The following is a 19041-nucleotide window of genomic DNA, read 5'->3' as shown; positions in this document are numbered from 1 at the left end:
TGATCAGTTATCTGAAGTGACCATGGCTCTCTGGCAAAGCCAGGCAGGGGGAAGTGTCATCCAGTCTTCACTAACAAAAATTAAACAAGTGTGTTCAAGCGGCATCAGTACATCCATGGAAAACGAGGTTGCCGATAGGCATCTCGTTTCCGAATCTGTTTGTACGTGCACCTGGCCGGGGGTCTGCTCAGTCAGTGTTGACAGACCTGGGACAAGAAGAACGGGAGGACGACTGACACAGCCCTGGTGTGCACCTCATCACGTGACTTCTGCGTTCCAGGGATCTGTGAGATCTGAGGTGCTTCCATTTGTGTTTTCATTGCAATGAAAATCTTTAAGAATAAGCATCTCCCTGTTCGTGCAGGTAAAATGCTGCTTCTGTAATAGGTATTGACCATTGAAAGATTTTTTTCATATAACGAGTTCATATAATAAGTTATTAGTTCTCAAATTACAATTTTCTTGAGCATCTGAAAATCCTCTTCGAAGGATCCCAAAATCACTCAGGCCTGAGACTCAGGTCGCAGTGAAAGAGAAGCTGGAATGGAGCAAACTCAAGGGGAGCTTGGGCCTCAGCAGAGCACCTGTTGTCGCGCGAGGTGAAGGCTGTCTGTGCTCTGAGGAAGGCCCGGCCCGTGAGGGGCTAGGGATTCAGGACCCAAGAAGAGACTCCAGAGCATTAACGGTCCCTTGTGGTTGTGGTGGGGCAGAATGAGGTGGCCCAGAGGCCCACGGTCTAGCCTTGGGGACGGGGTGACTCCATGTGGGGCGTCCACGAGAGGACGTGTGGGCAGGGTACCCTCAAGCTCTCAGGGAGGTCTCTGTCTTTCTCCCCTTTGCCCTTCTCAAGCTCGGGGTAAAGGGGTTTAGGGGTCAAATCGAGACATAGGCGCTCCGAAGTGCCGCCTCCTGGCTCCAGGGTCGGCCCAGCTGTCAGAACACCTGTAAATAAATGCTGCGTTGTTTTTGCTGGAAAGCCCTGTGACAACCCCTTCTCTCTTCCCCTGAGAGGGCTGTGAACCGGGTCCAGGAGGGAAGCTTACGGTCCAGCAAGTATGACAGCCTCCCAGAGGGCTGCATTGATTTTTTAAGAGGAGGAAAAAGGCATATGAAATTGGACTTTCCAACCTGCTTTGAGTAGCAAGTGGTGCTTCCTAAAGGGATTTTTAATTGGCTGGCCTTGCAGCAAAAATGTTTTCCACCCCATTCTTCCTCCTCTCCGTCCATCCTGCCCGTTCTCTTGTCAGACTTCTCCCGGCCCCGTTCCCTTCACTTCCTGCTCTTGAACTTAATTGGGGTCTTTGCTGGTAGACTTGTTGTTGGAAGACCTCAGGGTGTTGCCAAACTAAGTTTGAACACCCTGGACAGAGCACAAAAGATGCTGGGAGAGCAGCCAGCGCGCAGAGACAGGGAGGGCGGGCATGATCGCTGTGCTCGGTCTTCAGAGTGACATCATCCTTCAAGAGAAAAATCTCGACTCCCAGTGTCAGTGACAATACTCGCTGAAGAAGTACAAATGTTTTCTGCTTCTTGCAGTCTACTTCTTGCAAATACTAGTACTCTGGAAAAAAGATTTATTTTAATAATGTTTTAGTTTTGTTCTGTAGTTAACGTTGTTTTATTACTCTAGCTCCTTGCCAGAAAGCACATTTTAAGAGTTTCAATTCAAAATTAAATATGACCTCAGTGTTTTAAAATACAATTACATTAACTGTCCATTTAATAGTTGCTTAAGATTTTTTTGGCCACTAATGTATAGTCAATATACTTGTCTGATATTAAATGTAGTGTTTTCAGCCTTGCCACCAGCTAACGGGTTCCAGCTGCGACAATAAACAGGCAGTGCTCGGGCCTTCTGAGAAAGTGCGCTGTTCCCGGATGAAACTGTGGTATTAACTTATGTCGTAAGCTGTGCTTTTCTTTTAAAACTCCAGCGCGTTTGATAATAGGGAACTATCTATTATTTAGAACTGTACAAACCAATTTACAAGACAGATAATTTAGTGGCAGAATTATTTATTAATGAGCCCAGTACCCGAGTTAATGGGGTCAGGTCCTCATATAATGCATGTCTTTAGAAAAACAAGAGGCAGCGTCTTCAGAAAAATCGTTATTGTTTTATCATTTAAATTAGGATATATCCCCTTGCTAAGATGAAAAGTAATTTTTTTCTGAATTGTATCATGACAAAGTAGTCTTGAAGCTGTGCGGAGATCAATTTTGCAAAGTATATTAGGGGCGGGTGTTCTCGAGCCCTCCTAGTACCAAAATGTTATTTCTCACTGTGTGGGCTCAGAGGAGAAGGGGGGGAAATGTTCCTTAATGAAGATGGCAAATCAAAAACTGCTGTCACGGGAGATGGCTGACTGTGAGAGGGGCCTGGTGGGGCTGGGTCCCCTAGCTCAGACACGGGCGGCACCCTGTCACCCTGCACTTTGCCTCGCACACCCTCTGCCCCGTTGCTCACCACACATTCCGGAATGCCCATTCAGCATTGGAGGGGCATGTCCCTGCTGCCCAGGAGTGGGTGTCTTTCTCGTGGCTCTACAGTGGGCAGAGTCTGCAGAAGGTCTGCTGGTGCCCTCTGTGTGTCACAGGGGGTGGCTGAGGGGCTTCTCCCCCCTGGGACCTCTTCCCTTGTCCTCTGCTAAAGACCCAATGAGCTTCTCTTGGGGGGGTGCGCCATCAGTGGGCTTCGTAGAATCTGTGTGTGGTCACTGGAATTCAGTAGACTTACGAGGAGTATCTGCGGTCATAGCATGAAGATGTGGCCAAGGATTTGCTATTTTATTTCATTCTTTTGTTTCCTCTCATGATGCAGTTGGTTGGTTGCCTTATATCAGGAGCCGGAATGGAAGAGCAGGAAGGAAAGCCCACTTAGTCTTGTGTCTTCCAATCAGAAACACTTCTAGGTCTGACGGTAGGGTTCAATCAAAGGAAACAAATTGACGGTGACGTGGGCTCCCTGGCTTCTGCAAACTTTGTTATTCGGCAGTCTGCTACAAAATCCGGAAAGGCAGAGAAATGCAGCTTTCACTGTTGGGGAAATCTTTGTGGGCTTTCTGGACCCTAGGGAATGGTTTTCAGCAAATTATTCATTGGAAAAATGAAATCTGAGATGCAGGTGTTCTCAGCGCACATGCTATGGTGGCCATGTGAACACCAGTGGGTCTTGTTTACTCATTCGTTCAGCAGGCAGGTACTGAGCCCCGAGCACGTGCCACATAGGATGCAGGGCTGGAGGCAGAGCTGGGTCACTCGACGACATTGCAGTTTGTCCATTCAAATACCAGAGCTGCCTCCATGGGGTGCGGATGCTGCTGGTTTCTTGGCGCAGCCCAGGCCCACACCTGCCGTAGCATAGGCCTGCCCTGCTGGTTGACCAGCCGCCTAGAATGGTGTTGTGGCCTTTCTCACCCCATGCCTTGCCTCTGGGGTTGAGGATGGGCAAGGCGATGGGCCTGAAACAGCCTAAGACCTGGGCCTCTTACCTGGTTAAAGGAACACTGTGTGTGTGTGGACTGGTCATTTCAATGTAAACATGGCCTTCCTGTGAGGCTGTGGACCAGTGATGCTCAGTGGGCTGCTGTCTACCAGCCTGAGACCCTAGTGTGACCCAGATTCATCACTCAGATTCCCATTGCCTTTGAGTGACAGGGCAGTCGTCCTAGATTGTTGTCCGGAGAATTTGGGAAAAATTTACAGAACTTACCTGATTGTAAAAGAGAATACATCCAAATGCTAAACAGGTCACACACTACCAGGTACAGGGCATGTGAACACAGGGACTTTTCATGATAAGTGGAGATCATCTGTTTCCATTTCAAAGAGATGGGCAAGAGTACTTCTGTCTCATGGAGATGGTCCAGAGATTAAGGTCTTTGCAATGAGACTGACTTCAATCCAAATCCCGTTTCCATCCCTTATACGTTACTTATCGTCACGTAACCGCTGGTCCTGTTTCCTCTTCTAGAACACAGAGGTAATAATACCTCCCTCAACGGTTATTGGGAGGAATAAACATAGAACAGTTTTCCAATAACAAGCCTATCACACATTAGGCACTCAGTAAGTAGCGGCTATGAAATTTTATACAAGGTTTACCTTGATTGTTTCCACGTCGTTTATCCTCCACTTTACTCAGGACCCTACCTCCCAAGCGCATGCTGTGTGATGGAGGTGTGACAGCGAGACATTCTCTCAGCTTGGACTGCCGTGGTCAGTTGCCTTGACTGTGGTGGACCTTGGCTGTGTTACCGGGAGAAATTAAATTGCGCGGCAGAAGACCAGCCATCTTTCACCCATCTTCACGACATGCCCTGAGATTCTTCCCATTCTCGTGCTACCTACTTTTTTTCTCTTAACATTTATTTTTTGTAGAAAGCAAAGTCCCACCCACTGATATGTCGGTTCCTCTGCATCCCAGAGCCGGCCCTGCTTTGGAACCATGTCCTCTTTTTCCTCAGGTGTCCTTGCAAAACTTGAATGCACAGAGCAGTTCATAGCATGTGACGATCTTCTGTCTTTTGGGCACAGACATTACTTTTCCTGATCTTGGAGTCTGATTCCTCTCTCTCTCTCTCTCTCTCTCTCTCTCTCTCTCTCTCTCTCTCGATCCTGCAGTGGCACATATCTTCAGCAGCTCAGAGTAGGGCCACACAGAGGCTCTGAGGACATCAGAAGCGACAGCTGCAGAGAGAGGCCAGATGATGGAGGAGGATGCTGAGTGGGTGGCTGCCGCCCTGGGCCACGGGTGTTACAGGTAGCCTGAACGACACTCGTGGTTGACCAGATGCCGCATTTGAAAGCTACATCCAACTATGAGATATCTGTAATTCCTGTGTGTGGACTGATTCCTCCTCTGCCCCTTCTTTTCTGGTAGTGGGGAGGATTGTTGAATCGTGCCAATTTAGCAAACACCAGAGATCCTTTGGGGAAAAAGTATCTTTGTGGGTGTACCAGTAATTTGATGAGACTCGTGGGATGATTCTTTAAAAGTTTTCTATTTCTACAGATATTTTTCAACAAATGAACTAAATTCTTGACAGAATTGTAATCTACTTAAGCGGCAATTTGATTAGGGCTTTTTATTCCTCTTTTACGTTAGCTGTTATTTTCTTTATAAACTGTTTCATTGTTAATGTGTAAGCGTTTTATTTAGAAGCTAAATTACACCGGGAAGGAGGCGTATAGCGCTCACATGTGTGTGAGATGTTAAAACGCTTCTTTGTTCTCGGCTTCCGCGGTGAAGAACAAATGCAACGTGGACATAAGGCCATTTGAACTCCTTACTTCCCACATTTGCAATATTAATAATTGTGTTTCTAGAAGTTGTCACATCAAGTAAAAGATCTTCATTTCAGGCTGTCTTTGGGGGCCAAATTGAGACTGGATGCATGCATTTAATAAATTGTAGTCTCAAGTAGTCATTTTTGTAAATAATTAGTTTCAGTGAAAGAATAAGTTAGCATATTGTATGCATCTAATGTTGCAAATGTACACACAGCAAACTTTGCTATTAATCAACAGTCAAGCACCGCAAGTGGGGTCTCATACATAATGAATTGTGCTTAAACCTCATGGGTTTCTTGATAGAAAAATAAAAGAAAACACGAGTGTAGTAAGCTTTTGAATAAAATTTAACTAGATTGCTCTGCATCCTGTAATTGTTTTGGAATCATTAGGGATTTGATGATTCATCTATAGTTTTGGGGTGTTTTTATCTTCATCTGTCACATAGTAGAGATTTTTAATGATATGTTAGAATGTTGATAAAACAGTTTCCCTTTTATCAATTTGAACATTTAAGGGAGAAAGTAAATAGGATTTTTTTAAGGCATTCTAGTCTGCCAAGTGTACTATTTAAATTGTCTTTTAAAAAATATTTTATTATTGCTGATGTATTTTTAAGAATCAATTATTTTTAAAAGTATATACAGTTCTTATGACATGTTCCTTATATGGAGAGGAGCTGAAATTTTACATAAAATTTTCTCTGATTTTGATGGGTGTTTTAAAATACTACAGTAAATTCCTCTGTGGCCTTATTTAGGTTCTGACATTAATTTGAGGACCCAATTTGGAGGGCTTTGGAAATCCATTTAAAACTGATATCCAATTTAAGCAACATACCTATGACCACCCAGAAAGTGAGCAAATGGGTGGAATTTTAACTGCCTCTTCTTCCCTCCTATCGTTGACCTTGGGACATGAACCATTGGTGGCCTCTGATATCATTGTAAATGTAGAATTCATTCTGGCCATGCGTGATTGTGGGATGGACAGCATCGAGGCAAGGGGCAGGATTTATGTCACCTCTGTTCTGAACCACACAGTGAACGCTCCGTGACGGTTTGCGGAGCTACCTCAGAACTCCAGCTAACCATCCTGTTGGCTTTGAGGTAAAGCAGGAATAAACAGCATCATTACTTATTTCCCTCGCTTGTATGATAGGAAATCTCTTCCTTTCGTCCAGAATGCATATCTGAAAACAGACACATGAAAGTCAAGCAGTAAACTCTTGTCTTACGAGCAGTAGGTGCTCTCATCCCAGAGAGTGAAAATGTATATACGTATCTAAATCATATCTGTTGTGTCCATATAAACTTAAATGTGCTGCCCATCGTCCATGCAGTTCTTGATTTCCCCTTTCTTTCACAGTTGAATGCGTATTGTTCTTAGGATTGTGTGGGAAATCACTGAGATAACCCGTGAATCATTTAGAACAGCAGCTGATACAATCAAGAGGCGGTAAACACGACCCTCTTCATCAGCAACTGTGACATCAGTGAGCCCCTGTGGGCGTCTTTCATCTCTGACTCAGTTGTATTATGTTATTCAAGATTGGTGTTTTCTTATTTCCAGCATCAACACTATGATTTTTCCTTTTCCTACTCTGTGTCCTACTATAACTCTAGAATGTTCCAACACTTGCACAAACTCTGTCACACCTGTGTGGTGGTATTGCCCACACAGCTGCTGACTGCCAGGCAGTGTCACAGAGCAGTCACTTGCAGTGTTCCTTCATAAGCTGCCATGTGAAAGTCCTAATCAGTGAGGGGAGGGCTCCTTGGGGGTGTCAGTGAAACCTGGGGAGAGTTGCTACACCTCTGTGTTTACCTTTACCTGCCCTGCCTGCCCGGTTAGACTGCAAGCCCCCGAGCAATACTCTTGCCAATAAGCCATGTACAGACTGGCCCTCAATAAATGCTTGAATGGGATTGAACCACTAAGTTCAGTGGGAATATAGAGTTTAAAGGCTTTATTCAGCCTCATTTTAAAAAAAGAAAACAAAACAAGGTCTTTATTGCTAGCAGGTAGCATTATTTATTTCTTGTCTTCAATTCTACCACTGAAAGAAAAGCATGAGAGCAGTAGCAAGAAGGTGTGATTAAATGCAGGACCAATCCATCAGACACAAGCACAAGAGACTGCGCTAAAGGTCTGTTAAATTGGACATAATTGTGTGTTTTCCAGTGATACTTAGCAAGAGTCTCCACATGAAGTTTATAAAGTTACCTCTATCGCAGTTTTCCATTTCTGCTGAGAATGTGCCTTCCTGAGCCTGCGAGGTCTGGCACTCTACCCTGGAGTCCCAGGGACCTCCCCGCTCCATGCCACGGCCTGCAGCACAGAGAAGGTTAGACTCGCTCCGCCAGCTCCGCCTGGGATACACTTCTCATCTCCAGGCGCCAGACATCTCAGGGTGCTGGCCGCCGCCAAGGCTCTGGGCTCCTCTTTCCTCCCACTAAACGTGGTACCTGAACATCCCAGTGTTTCATGCAGACCGACCCCCCCAGCTTTGCTGAGGGACACATCCTGGGGGCCAACTCTCAGCCCAATTCCAGATGAGCTCAAAAGAATACGGGTGTGGGGCTCTTTCCTTAGGTGACCCTCCAGCATCACCAGTTAACGTTCCCAAGCCAAAAGGCTCAGTTTCATCCTGTGAACTGTTGTCCAAGTTCTGAGGTCGGAAAGAGAGGCATTTGGACGCACAGAGCTGTCAGTGCAGAGCGTTACATGGTCTGCCTCTGGTGCCAGGCAGGTGTGAGTGCCAGAACCCGTGGCCCACTGTCTTACATCAGATGGGATTTAGGCCAAGTCTGTGACATGTCAGTGTCCTTGGGGAGTAGAATCCATTCAGAAATGAGGATTTAGTGACTCTTTGCTGCCAGTAAAGTCTTGAGGCCCCCCCAAATCTGAATGCCCAAGTCTCCCACCAACTTGCTTGAGCTTCGGAGGATTGACCAGGCAGGGAACAAGGAGCTGGTGCCGAACCCGGCCGCCTGCCTCGTGTCATGCCAGGCACACGCCCATGCCTGAGGCCATTTTAGACCTTGGGCAGTGGGCTCCAAAGGGCCTGGCTGGCCTGCCATGCTTTGCCCACTGTGGGCCAGGCAGGCTACTTGTCAGCGAGTCCCTGTTCCGGGCAGCCTGTAGCAGAGAGCGCCCCCCCACCCCCACATGCACAGCCTTGGGCTGACCTCACTGACCCACAGCACCCAGTGGGAGGCCAACTGGAGCTGGGCACAGCTTTGTCCCCGGGGCTGTTGCCTTTCCATGTGGCTTGGCCGCCTAGTCGCCCTGCTTCCCCAGGTGTCCGGCTGCCGCTGTCCCTTCGCATTCCTGAAATGCGAGCTGCTTCCTGGTAGGTAGGCAGCCTTGTAATGAGTGACTTCTGAGCTGTGGAGTTGGGGGCTCCCCAATAATATATCCAGGGAGGCATCGCAGCTTTATTAGAAGCTTTTTAGAATCAGAAGCTTGTTCTGGAGCATTTCATCCACTTTTCTGTGTCCTCCTTTGGGGTGAAGGGCAGGTTTATATCAAAACAGTTCAGCACGGGAATGTTCTTTGTCCACACCCAGGACGGGAGCAGGTCCTGGCCTTCTCACAGGTCACAGCTCCAGGAGAGCTTCGCACAGGGCTTTCCAACACACTGACGTTCCGGAGGCTTCCCCTGCAGGCAGTACACTGTGCTCCTGTTTCTTCTTACGGAGTCCCTGGAATTTCTTGAAGAAACCCTTAAAGCAAACCATGTGTGGTTTTGTGGTTGCTGTGTGAGGTACCCACCCAATGCTCTCCGCTGTCCTATGTTGAAAAGCTCAACAAAGCCAGATTCATTTTCCAGCCGCTAGCCAGCCTTCTTGTGCCAAGCTAGGGAAAAAGGGGGCGAGGTGCTCCAGTGTCACGAGATGTGCCTCAGGAATACTCTTATCGATGACATCTCGGGGGAAGGCCTTGGGTATTGACGCTGAAGTCCCTGATTTCAGGACGGGGTCTTTGTGTCTCTGGCGCTTCCATAGCCATGCCTGCGGGCGCTGTCGGTGCTCCCGCCGTTGCTGGGTGCGTTCCTGGGCACAGTGGAGTGGCCGCAGGTGTTTGCTGGTCAGTGGTGGGTGAGTTGTGAGGCTCTCCATGAAGACTTGGACCTGGGATTTAAATGAGTGTGGGCCGCAGCGTCCATAACGATCGGGGTTGCAGCGTCGTCTGTAGAAAGCTGGGGACCTCCCCCACGATAAGAGCCGCCCTTAGCAATGCCGGAAGACTGTCACACCACAGCTTGTTCGTGGACAAGCAGAGCGAGGTTAGAGGAGAGGGCAGGGCAGGGAATAAATTTCATTTTATTGTAGAAATGGAAATTTGTGTCATGGCTTTAAAAATCTGGTTTTATGTGTGTGTTTAATGCCATTCATTTTAAATGTAGTATCATAAATCCTGGCTTCGGAATCAAAGCTGTTTAATTACATTTCACCCATGAATAGTAATCTAATGCCAATAGAGAAAGAGTTGAAAAGGAGAACTACAGAGTAAATCAGAGGTTGGGATCTTTAGCACAAGCATAAAAAATCAATTTGAGATGAATTTGACTACTATAAAAATTCTTCAAATATCCTTTTAAGAGTGGGAAACGCTAGGAAACAGCTCACATTTCAATTCCCTCAGCAGCTCAGAGGGCGCAGCCACCAGTGTGGGCAGTGTGGTGGGACGCCCACACGCGCCCGGTGTCACTGGGGCTGATGTGTGAGTGAGGAGTTGTGACTCTTGAAGCAGAGAAGTGGCTGGTGGGTACAGAAGCCCCTGCCTCTGGGTTCAGGATGCCCCATCTCCCGCAGCGTGTGCCCCCTCACGTGAGGAACCCCTTTGAGGTGTGTGTGATGGGGCGGCCGGCACCACCCACCTGAGGACCAGCCAGGCGGTGAGAAGCTGGCCTTTGCTGCCGTTCTTGACTGGCACCCGGCTCCATGAGGCTCCTGCAGATGCAGCAGGCCCAGGGGGTTCCATGCGAGGGCCTGGACGAGAGCTCTGTCCCTCTCCTTCCTCAGAGGGAAGTCCCCCATGGGTTGACGGTGGTGACACTGGCGCATGAGCTCTGTTCAACTCCTGTCTGAACAGGCGTCGTGTCTAGATGGCTGCCGGCTCAGCGTGATGTCGTCAGCCAGGGGCTGCGTGGTCTCGGCTTTGGCTGGAGGGACCTCTCCTTTACCCTCCGTGCCCCTCTACTCTCCCTCACTCTCTATACCCCCCCCCCCCGGGAGCAGGATGGCAAAGCATGTGACAGAATTCTCAGCTTTCTTTTTAGATTTCATCAGTACAGTTTTTTCAGGAAGTAAGGGACAGACGAGAATAGTGACTGAGAATTTCTCTCTGACATTGAATAATATTTAAGCCATGTTAACACAGAGGCTCTCCTTTCCATGTCCAGATGTCCTCATAGAGAGAAAAATCAGAGCAATGAGAACACAGCGGTTCCATCTCCATGAGTAGCCATTCTGAGGGGCCATTCTGTCACCTGTTCTCTGCCTCTGGAGTGAGCTTACGTCCCATGGGCCTCTTGGTGACGGGGACCCCAAGAGCCCTGCTGATTAAAGGTCCAGGTGGACCAAGGGTCCTGTCTGTGTGGCTTTCCCCTCACAGAGATCTACGAAAGGTGGCAGCTGAGCCAAAGTGTGGACCTGCCCCAGACAGTCACATTGTCCCAGGATTGCCCGACTCTGTCCGGCTCTGTGAGGCCTGAGTTTCAGTTGTCCCTTAATCCCTGGTCATCTTGCTGCGCTCATTTCTTTTCCTGTTTGTCCTTTGGTTCCTTCCTTCACACTGTCTGTATTCACAGCTTCGAAAGCTCTCCCTGACCACCTCCCGCTCCACTGAGAAACCGTGCAGGGGACCTCTGTGCATCCCTCAGGGGGAAGCTCATTTCTGGAAAGGTCCCAGGACCTTGCTGGAGACTCTTAACACCTACAAAGCGCTGTGACCGGGAGACTCAGACTCCAACACTGTACCATTTATATGCCCTGCTGAAAGGGCAGCAGCTGCTCCCACGGCTTGTACCATGTTTCCCCGAAAATAAGACCTAGCCAGACAATCAGCTCTAATGCATCTTTTGGAGCAAAAATTAATATAAGACCCGGTATTATATTGTATCATATCACCATATCATATCATATTATATTACAGTAAAATAAGACTTGGTCTTAAATTAATTTTGCTCCAAAAGACAGATTAGAGCTAATCGTCCTTCTAGGTCTTATTTTCGGAGAACACGGTAGCATGAAGCAGGACGTCGCGGTCTGTAGTGCCCGCTCACACTGTTGTCCCCTACCTTTACAGGCACGGCCAGGCCTGCACTCCTGGGCTGGGACACATGCCCAACTGATAGTGGCCTCTCCACAGCACCTGGACCCTCATAAGGCAGTGAGTGTGTGGTGAAGGGGGACAGCCTGGAGACTGAGGCCCGTGCATTGCCCTTAGCACGCCGGACAGGGAGGTGGAAGGGGCTCAGGAAGAGCTTCCTGTACCTGCTTTGTGGTGGCCTTTCCACCTTCCCGTGCTGCCATGAGTGTGGAGTCCTGGGAAACTGAAAGAACTAGATCCATCCTAAACTCCAGGACTCAGAAGCAGCAAAAGTGAACCCTCTCCATAGGGTCGTTTTCTCTGTCCAGTGGAACACATCCCGGAAAATCAGCCTCTGCCGAAGAGAAATCAGGTCTATGAGGGGTGGCTACAGGGCCCCAAAAACAAGAATCAGCACCCCAAGTAGGAGGAACAGTGAAACCATCTGAAGCACAACTAAAGGAAACTTAAGGAGATGAAAGGGAGACTAACAACCATAATGAACAAGGAATAGGATTTGAAAATGAACAGATAGGAGACCCCGGCATAAAAGTCCTGGTACTGTCACTGAGCTTACAAACTCACAGAATGACCTGCACACAGAGTACACACTCTGACGCGTGGGCATCAGAAGATAGAAAGCAAACTGACCAAGATATGGAAACAGCCAGTGTCCTTCCATAGGTGATTGGATAAAGAAGATGTGGTACATATACACAATGGAATACTATTCTGCCATAAGAAAAGATGAAACAATACCATTTGCGACAACATGGATGGATCTTGAGATTATTATGCTGAGTGAAAGAAGTCAGAAAAAGTCGAGAAACACGTGATTTCACTGATATATGGGATATAAAACTGAAAACAACAAAAGAATAAGACAAACAAATGAGAAACAAAAACTCATAGACACAGACAATAGTTTAGTGGTTACCAGAGGGGTGGGCGGTGGGGGGTGGGAGATGAGGGTAAGGGGGATCAAAGATATGGTGATGGAAGGAGAACTGACTCTGGGTGGTGAGCATACAATGTGATATATAGATGATGTATTACAGAATTGTGTACCTGACACCTATGTAACTTTACTAACAATTGTCACCCCAATAAACTTTTAAAAAAAGAAAGCAAACTGGGAGGAAATCCCCCATAATGCAGCACAAAGCAATCGAAACACATGAGTATGTGATTCTGTTTCTGAAATTCAGCAGGGGTGGGAGGTGAGTGGTACAGTTTACTTTAATCGTGTTTCTGGAAAACACTTTTGATAATGAATACTTGGAAATTTTACAGCTGAAAATAGATGCAAATAAATACACATCTGTCCTGCATTAGTCCTGCAAAAGGACAGGCACACTCCCACGCGAATCGTGTCTGTGCTAGTCATCATTGTTCTGTCACATCCTGCTTTACGGTGACTGCAAACGTTTGGAGCCCCAGATAGGAGAGCCATGTGTTGGGACATCCCTTCCGAGTTATCGCCCCTTGTTTTGTTAAAGCCAAAGGTGGAGGCGCGGGTGAAACAGCTCCAGGCATCTCACCCCTCATCCCCCCAGCCCACTGTCTCCTGTCGTAATGCCTGTTGCACAGCCAGTTGAGGCGTGCATCCTCATGAAACAGCTACAGACCTGACCCATTTCGGTGCATTAGTGTTTTCTGTGTACTTTTCGGATGTGTAGACTGAAGCCTCTGGGTTTATTAAGCTCCTGTTATCACTTTTGCAGCCCCGCAGAGGCCCCCGGACACGGAGGAATGCCAGAGCCCCTCGTGCAGTGCGCAGCCTGGCTGGATGCCTACTTCCACAGGCCCGCGGCCCTCCAGGAGCTCCCTGTGCCTGCCCTTCACCACCCCGTCTTCCAGCGAGGTCAGTAACTCGGCACCCTCCCCAGCTTTCCTTCAGGGAGCCTGCCTTGTTAACTATCACTTACCTCACAGCTCACTTTATTGACTAGACCAACTTGGTATTTCTATATCATCTAAACAGACAGCATGTGGCCACGCTGTGAGGACACCCATTCCAAACGGTTGTGTTAGTTTTGGCACGTGACCACGTAATTCTTGGCAAAGGCAGTAAAAATGATGCATGCACATCAACTCTGGACTCTCACTGGCTGCAAGGTTTAAATAGGAACACATCTGAATGGCAGTACATTTTTCAATAAGCTTTTTGTGAACTTAACCTATCTGCTTGCCAGCAGCGCAGAAAACCAGACTGCACGTGGACAGGCAGCCCCTTCCATAAACTCCATTGGTGACACTACAGTAGAGTTGGGGGGCAGCATTGTGTCTTCTTGGATGAGTTTTCAGTTTAATGTCTCAAACTTAGATGTTATGTTCTTGAGGGATGAATTGAGAACTTGTTGTCTCAATGGAGTGTGCCAGAGGCACGTAAAGCATGTGATAACCTAGAAACAATTTCCCAGACATTTCTTTTTAAGCTTTTGTTTGGATCTTACTGATGGCAACAAAAATCATTCTAGACACATACCAGAGGTTTATGCTTTGCATAGTGACTTTTATAGTCATTTTAATACAAATGATCATTTACATACGTACATATGTGTGCATGCATGCATACATATACTTAAAGAAAAAAAAGTTGCCCTGAGATTTTAGTTAAGGTAAATTTAAAGCGATCTTGGATTTAAAAGTGGAATAAACCAAGTAAGTTTAATGGTATTCTAATTGCTGCTATGATTTACAGCAAGAAAGAACTTGAAAATGGAGTCAAGTTTTCAGAGGATGTGGGGAGAGAAGCTTCTGAATCTTGAGCTAATACCTGAATTGACTAGCAATAAACAGATAAAACCTTGAACGCTTTTGCATAGAATGAACTGAAACTGTGCTGCTGTAATCAACAGGGTCCCCTGTCACCCCTTTTGTCATCTAGCACTGTCTCCAGAAGCTCCCTTTCAGTGGGTGCTCTGGAGTTTCTAAAAGGGGGTCTCTAGGATGGGGTGGGGGGTTTGGGGTGGGCTTTCCCAGGATACTCCACACATTTCCAGAGCCATCCGTCGTCTGCCGATGGCGCCCTCCAGGGGCCAAGGTGGGGCTGCAGCTGCCCGTGGGACCCCTGCCCAGCGCTCTTCCCACCCATGCGGATCCCCTTCTCCCAGCACCTTGTGTCTACAGGCTGAACTGAGGGTGCTGTGACTGTACTCGTATGCACCGCCCCTGTTCCAGGGACGGTGGGGATCCCACTGTGCAGTCTCAAACCTCGGAGACATGGTTGGGAGTCGTGGAGCAGGGAACTCTTCCACCCACTGCTGCGATTTTGGGGTCCCTGCTCTGCCAGTAGGAGCGGGAAAGAACTATCCAACTGGCTTTCCTTCTCTTTAAGTCTATCAGATAACGGGGCTGAAAGTTAAGGTTTTGAAATTTTCACAACAGAAAAATTACACCACCAGGGCAGGAGGCATCTGGGATATAATGGGGTGGGGGGAAAGGACGGGCCTGTAAAACCCTGCAGTCCTGTCCTCAGAGCTTGAAGACGGTTGGGACCGGCCACTCTTCCCCTGCTTCTCGTCGCCTTGCCAGCCGGTCATGGTCATCACAGGTCTCGGTGACCAGGACGAGCTGGAAGTGGCCCTTGGGGAAGGAGGAAGGCCATCCAGCCACCCCAATAGTCAGCTCCCTGTCAGACAAGCCCTGCAGTGCTGGCAGGCACTTCTGAGTGGGTCCAGGTCCCCTCCTTCTGGCACCTGCCTGCTGACATGCAGTGGCCATGGGGCCAGGCTTTCTGTTAAGACTTTAGCTCACTCCCTCACTGCCGGGCAGGGACCAGGTGTGGATGGAGTTAACTGGCCATGACCCCAGATGTGGCATAACCCCCTTCCTGTCTCTGTGGGCTTGGCTCTCTTTCTGCTGTCTATCTGGGAGCCAGTGGCACCATGGGCAGAGGGAGTCACACACAAGGAAACCCCCGGACAAACTCAGAGCTCTGGAAGCTGTAGATTAACACAAAGAAATGAACCTTCTGGAAAACTGGGAGGAATGTGTCCATTTAATGTGGAATAAATTTCCTTGGCAAATTCCACTTTCTGTGCATTTTAATTTTTGCATATGTATGTGGAGCATACTTTTGCGTATCATTTTTTCATCATGTTGCTGCTTCTGAGATTGTACCAGGTCTCCCTATTCCAACTTGCTTTTAAAAGAGTAACTAGCAGGGAGCTCCTTGTGTTCCAGCCCCTTCTCTGATTCTTTCTTCCTAATGCCTATGACCTTCCGTCGTCCCCTCCTCAGGATGACGTGTAGCCTGTCCTGCTGCCAAAAGGACCCTCTTGTGCATGAGCAAGACCGCTTGTCTTTTTTTGGATCCTTCTGTAAGATGAGTGCGCTGTTCACTGTTGGTTCATTTTGTTTAAAGAGTCACAGAAATGTGTGCTAGGGCGAACCATATGAAATTGCCATTTTGGTCGGTTTAAAGCATCAAGTGCTGGAAACTACATATGGTTCAACATCTTATCTTAGCGTTTCCAAAGTTTGATTAGTAATAAGTTAATTACCTGGGAATTCCTCCCAGGGATGTGTACGGCTGCCTTTCCTGACCACAAGGGTGTGAGTCTGTGTGGGTGCCTTTTTCTGGGGCCAGGACAGGCAGGATTTCTGTGTGGGAGGGTGTAGCTCCTGGCAGGAAGGTCCTCGTGCTGCTGAAGAGATTGAACTGAATGGTGAGCTGTTGAGTAAGATGAATTTTTTGTGAGGTTGTTGTGTTAGTAGTTGGGCATTTTCTAAAAAAAAAATTTGTTTTCTTTTTGTGTTTCTGGTGGGGTTTTTTTTGGTTTGGGGATTTGGGTTTTTGCTAATCTGGCTTATTAAAAGTGTCAACAGAATCATGTTTTTGCAGCCACTCTGTGATGGAGCGCTCGTAGTCTGGTAGCTCAGAGAAGCATTTTAGGGATGTCAGGCCCTCCCTATAAACCTCTTTCAAAGGTCAGTTTTGTTTATTTTGAATTCATTGTTCTCCCAGAAAGAGTTATGTAATGAAGCCATTATTCCTGAAATAAATATTTTCTTAATGTTTCTTTCATAATGAAATACCATTTAAATTTCTCTTCTGTTACACTCCCTAACTTCTTTGTTTACTTCTAAAAAAAGAAAATTAGTTTATTTATATAATATGCATCTTAAAATAACCTTAGAGGTCAGTGGCAAAAGCAGTGAGAGTAATAAAAGTAGCACTTTGACAAAAGCCGTATTTCACAGTGAATTTAAGGAAAGCAGGCCTATGGGTAACAGAGATCAGCTTTCAGATACAGAAGGTGTGTAGACACTTTGTTTCTATTCTAAGCCCTTTGCCCATGGAGAAGCCACCTAGAAGCCATGGCTGGACAGGCCCGAGTGGCCAGGGAGATGGGCAGCTGGGCCACTAACCCCAGGCCTTTCTGCTGGTCCTGCCAGGCTGGGGTAGGGGCTTCCTCGGGTACCCACAGAGGCCCCTCCCCCAAGGCGGGGCCTGTGCTCTGGGCGCCCACACCAGGCGGCCAGTGGAGGGAGAGCAGGGAGACCTCAGCCGGTCCTCTGAGTCCCAGCTCACAGATGATGGTTTTTCAACAGATGAGTTCTGAGTTTTCTTTTTAAAGTGACTGAAATGTTCCCTTTTAAATGAAATATTTAACACCTTAATAATTCCTTTGTCACAGCTATTAGCTTGTAGCTATGAAATCCAGTTGCATGACAGTAGTAAAATCTGCATTTTTTTAAACCTGCTGGCTGGAAGTAAGTTTGTGTAACTTCTGTCACAGAGCCTCAGAAAGGATTCTCGTATTTGTGTGTCTCTGCCGAACCCCTTTCAAAAAGGCGTCTACCAAAGCCAAAAGCCAAAGCCTTGCCAAAGAGTTAGGGAAAGGCCCTTTCAGGTGAATTAGTTAACCCCCCACTGTGCCAGTGGGGCGAACGAATCATCCAACCTCTACCCACCCCTCAGCCTTCTGGGCCAGCCCCCCTGTCACTCACATCCAGGAATTACCCAGATCAGGCATCAGCCTCCCCAGAGAAGAGGGCACCGAGCCCTCTTCCTTCTGTGGCTGGGGCCTCTTGGACCCCTCACGTTGCTTTGTAAGCTGTGAACCCAGCCCGAGTCTGCCTACAAAGGGTCTTGTGGTGAATGGAGGGCTTTCTCTTTATTCTCCCCTGTAGATCCGTAGCAGGCGGCAGCTTTGTGCTTTCAAGCTCCTGTGTGGATATTTTTCCCTGAAGTTCAAAAAATTACCAGTTTATAGAGAAGAGAATAGCCAAAGTAGGAGCTGCAGTTGCAGGTTTTTCTGGCCAGCCATCGCCATGCTCCCATATTTCAAACGAGGGCTTAGGAAAATTGTGGGCCTTGCAAAGGTGTCACCTGGTGGGTAAACCTTCCGATACCCATTATTGATTAGAAAAAGCAAACAACACTGTACTTAAATTAAGTGGGAAGGAAACAGTTGGTGATAAATCACTTCTTTCACCGTAGAGCTGCTAAGCGGCTTTTTGGGGACAGCAAATGTGGAAAGATGGGTCCCAGGCCTTCTGAGGCTGGAGCTGGGAAAGGTGAGACTGAAGAGAACAGATCAAAAGCCTGAGAGTGATGGCAGGCCATGAAGTTCAGGGTGCCGGGCAGATGGTCAGAGGAATCAGTGCAGGAGGCCCTCACGGGAGCGGCCCGCATCCGCGTCACAGAGAGCAAAACCCAGCATATTTCTGTGGTTTAGAACCAAGGAAGAAAATAAAGGGGGGTGTTTAGAACAAAAGCAGGGCAGGAATCTGCGAAAGCAAATGACCTACGGGGTACAGACCAGGCCCCTGCTGTGACCGAGGTGGTAAATGCGCAGGCTGCTTCATCCAGACATGTCGGGACCTAACCGACCGCAGGGATTCCTGCCCGTAGGCCCAGAAGACCAGGCCCAGGCCATCATTCTTCCCTGCCCAGAGCCATTCACAGGAGAGTGCTGACGTCTTCAGGCGGCCCTTCCGTCCGGCCTGCAGGCCTAGCGACATGGGAACCAGCAGCGGCTGCTGTCCTTTCTCTAGAGGAGAGCCCCTTCGTGGGCTCACCACCCTCCCGGCTGCCTGGCCCCTGGACACATTCATGTATCTACATCCCTTCCAGCCCTTCTGTGGAACAAAAACGTTGGAATTGTGTGTGTGGGTTGAGAGTTTCTCGGGGCTGGCGGCTCCCTGCCTGAGCAGGCAAGAGCATCGTTTTGGCAGGTGGCTGTTCCTCAGAGCCCCTGAGGCCCTGTGGTCACCCTGGCCGCTGCCCTGATTGGTCCTGCCTCCGTCTGTGTGGGGCTGGCCAAGCCAGCTCGGAAGCAATCAGTGCATTAAACTGTTCACTCTTCAACTTGACTGATAACTACACTTTGGCATATTGGTGAATTTCATGGGCCAGAGAACCTGTGGTTCAGATTGTGTCTTAGTTCATTGTTTCATATTTTATCACGCAGCTTCCTG

General features: G+C 48.0%; 1 protein-coding gene across 7 annotated transcripts in view; it reads left to right on the top strand.

Annotated features, from left to right (window-relative positions):
* The window catches only part of MGMT (O-6-methylguanine-DNA methyltransferase), a 263434-nt gene that overhangs the window by 191038 nt on the left and 53355 nt on the right, over positions 1-19041 (top strand). For all 7 annotated transcript variants that reach the window (XM_074338805.2, XM_088791753.1, XM_074338803.2 and 4 more), the window contains one exon: positions 13335-13474. In XM_074338805.2, the coding sequence (XP_074194906.2) occupies positions 13335-13474 (140 nt within the window). The remainder of the gene's footprint in view (positions 1-13334; positions 13475-19041) is intronic.

The sequence above is a fragment of the Rhinolophus sinicus genome, chromosome 15, assembly GCF_057876585.1.
Source record: "Rhinolophus sinicus isolate RSI-liver-muscle chromosome 15, RSI-T2T, whole genome shotgun sequence".
In the NCBI taxonomy this organism is placed as follows: Eukaryota; Metazoa; Chordata; class Mammalia; order Chiroptera; family Rhinolophidae; genus Rhinolophus; species Rhinolophus sinicus.
The sequence above is the reverse complement of the archived record's forward strand: the minus strand, read 5'-3'. Positions and strand labels throughout refer to the sequence as shown.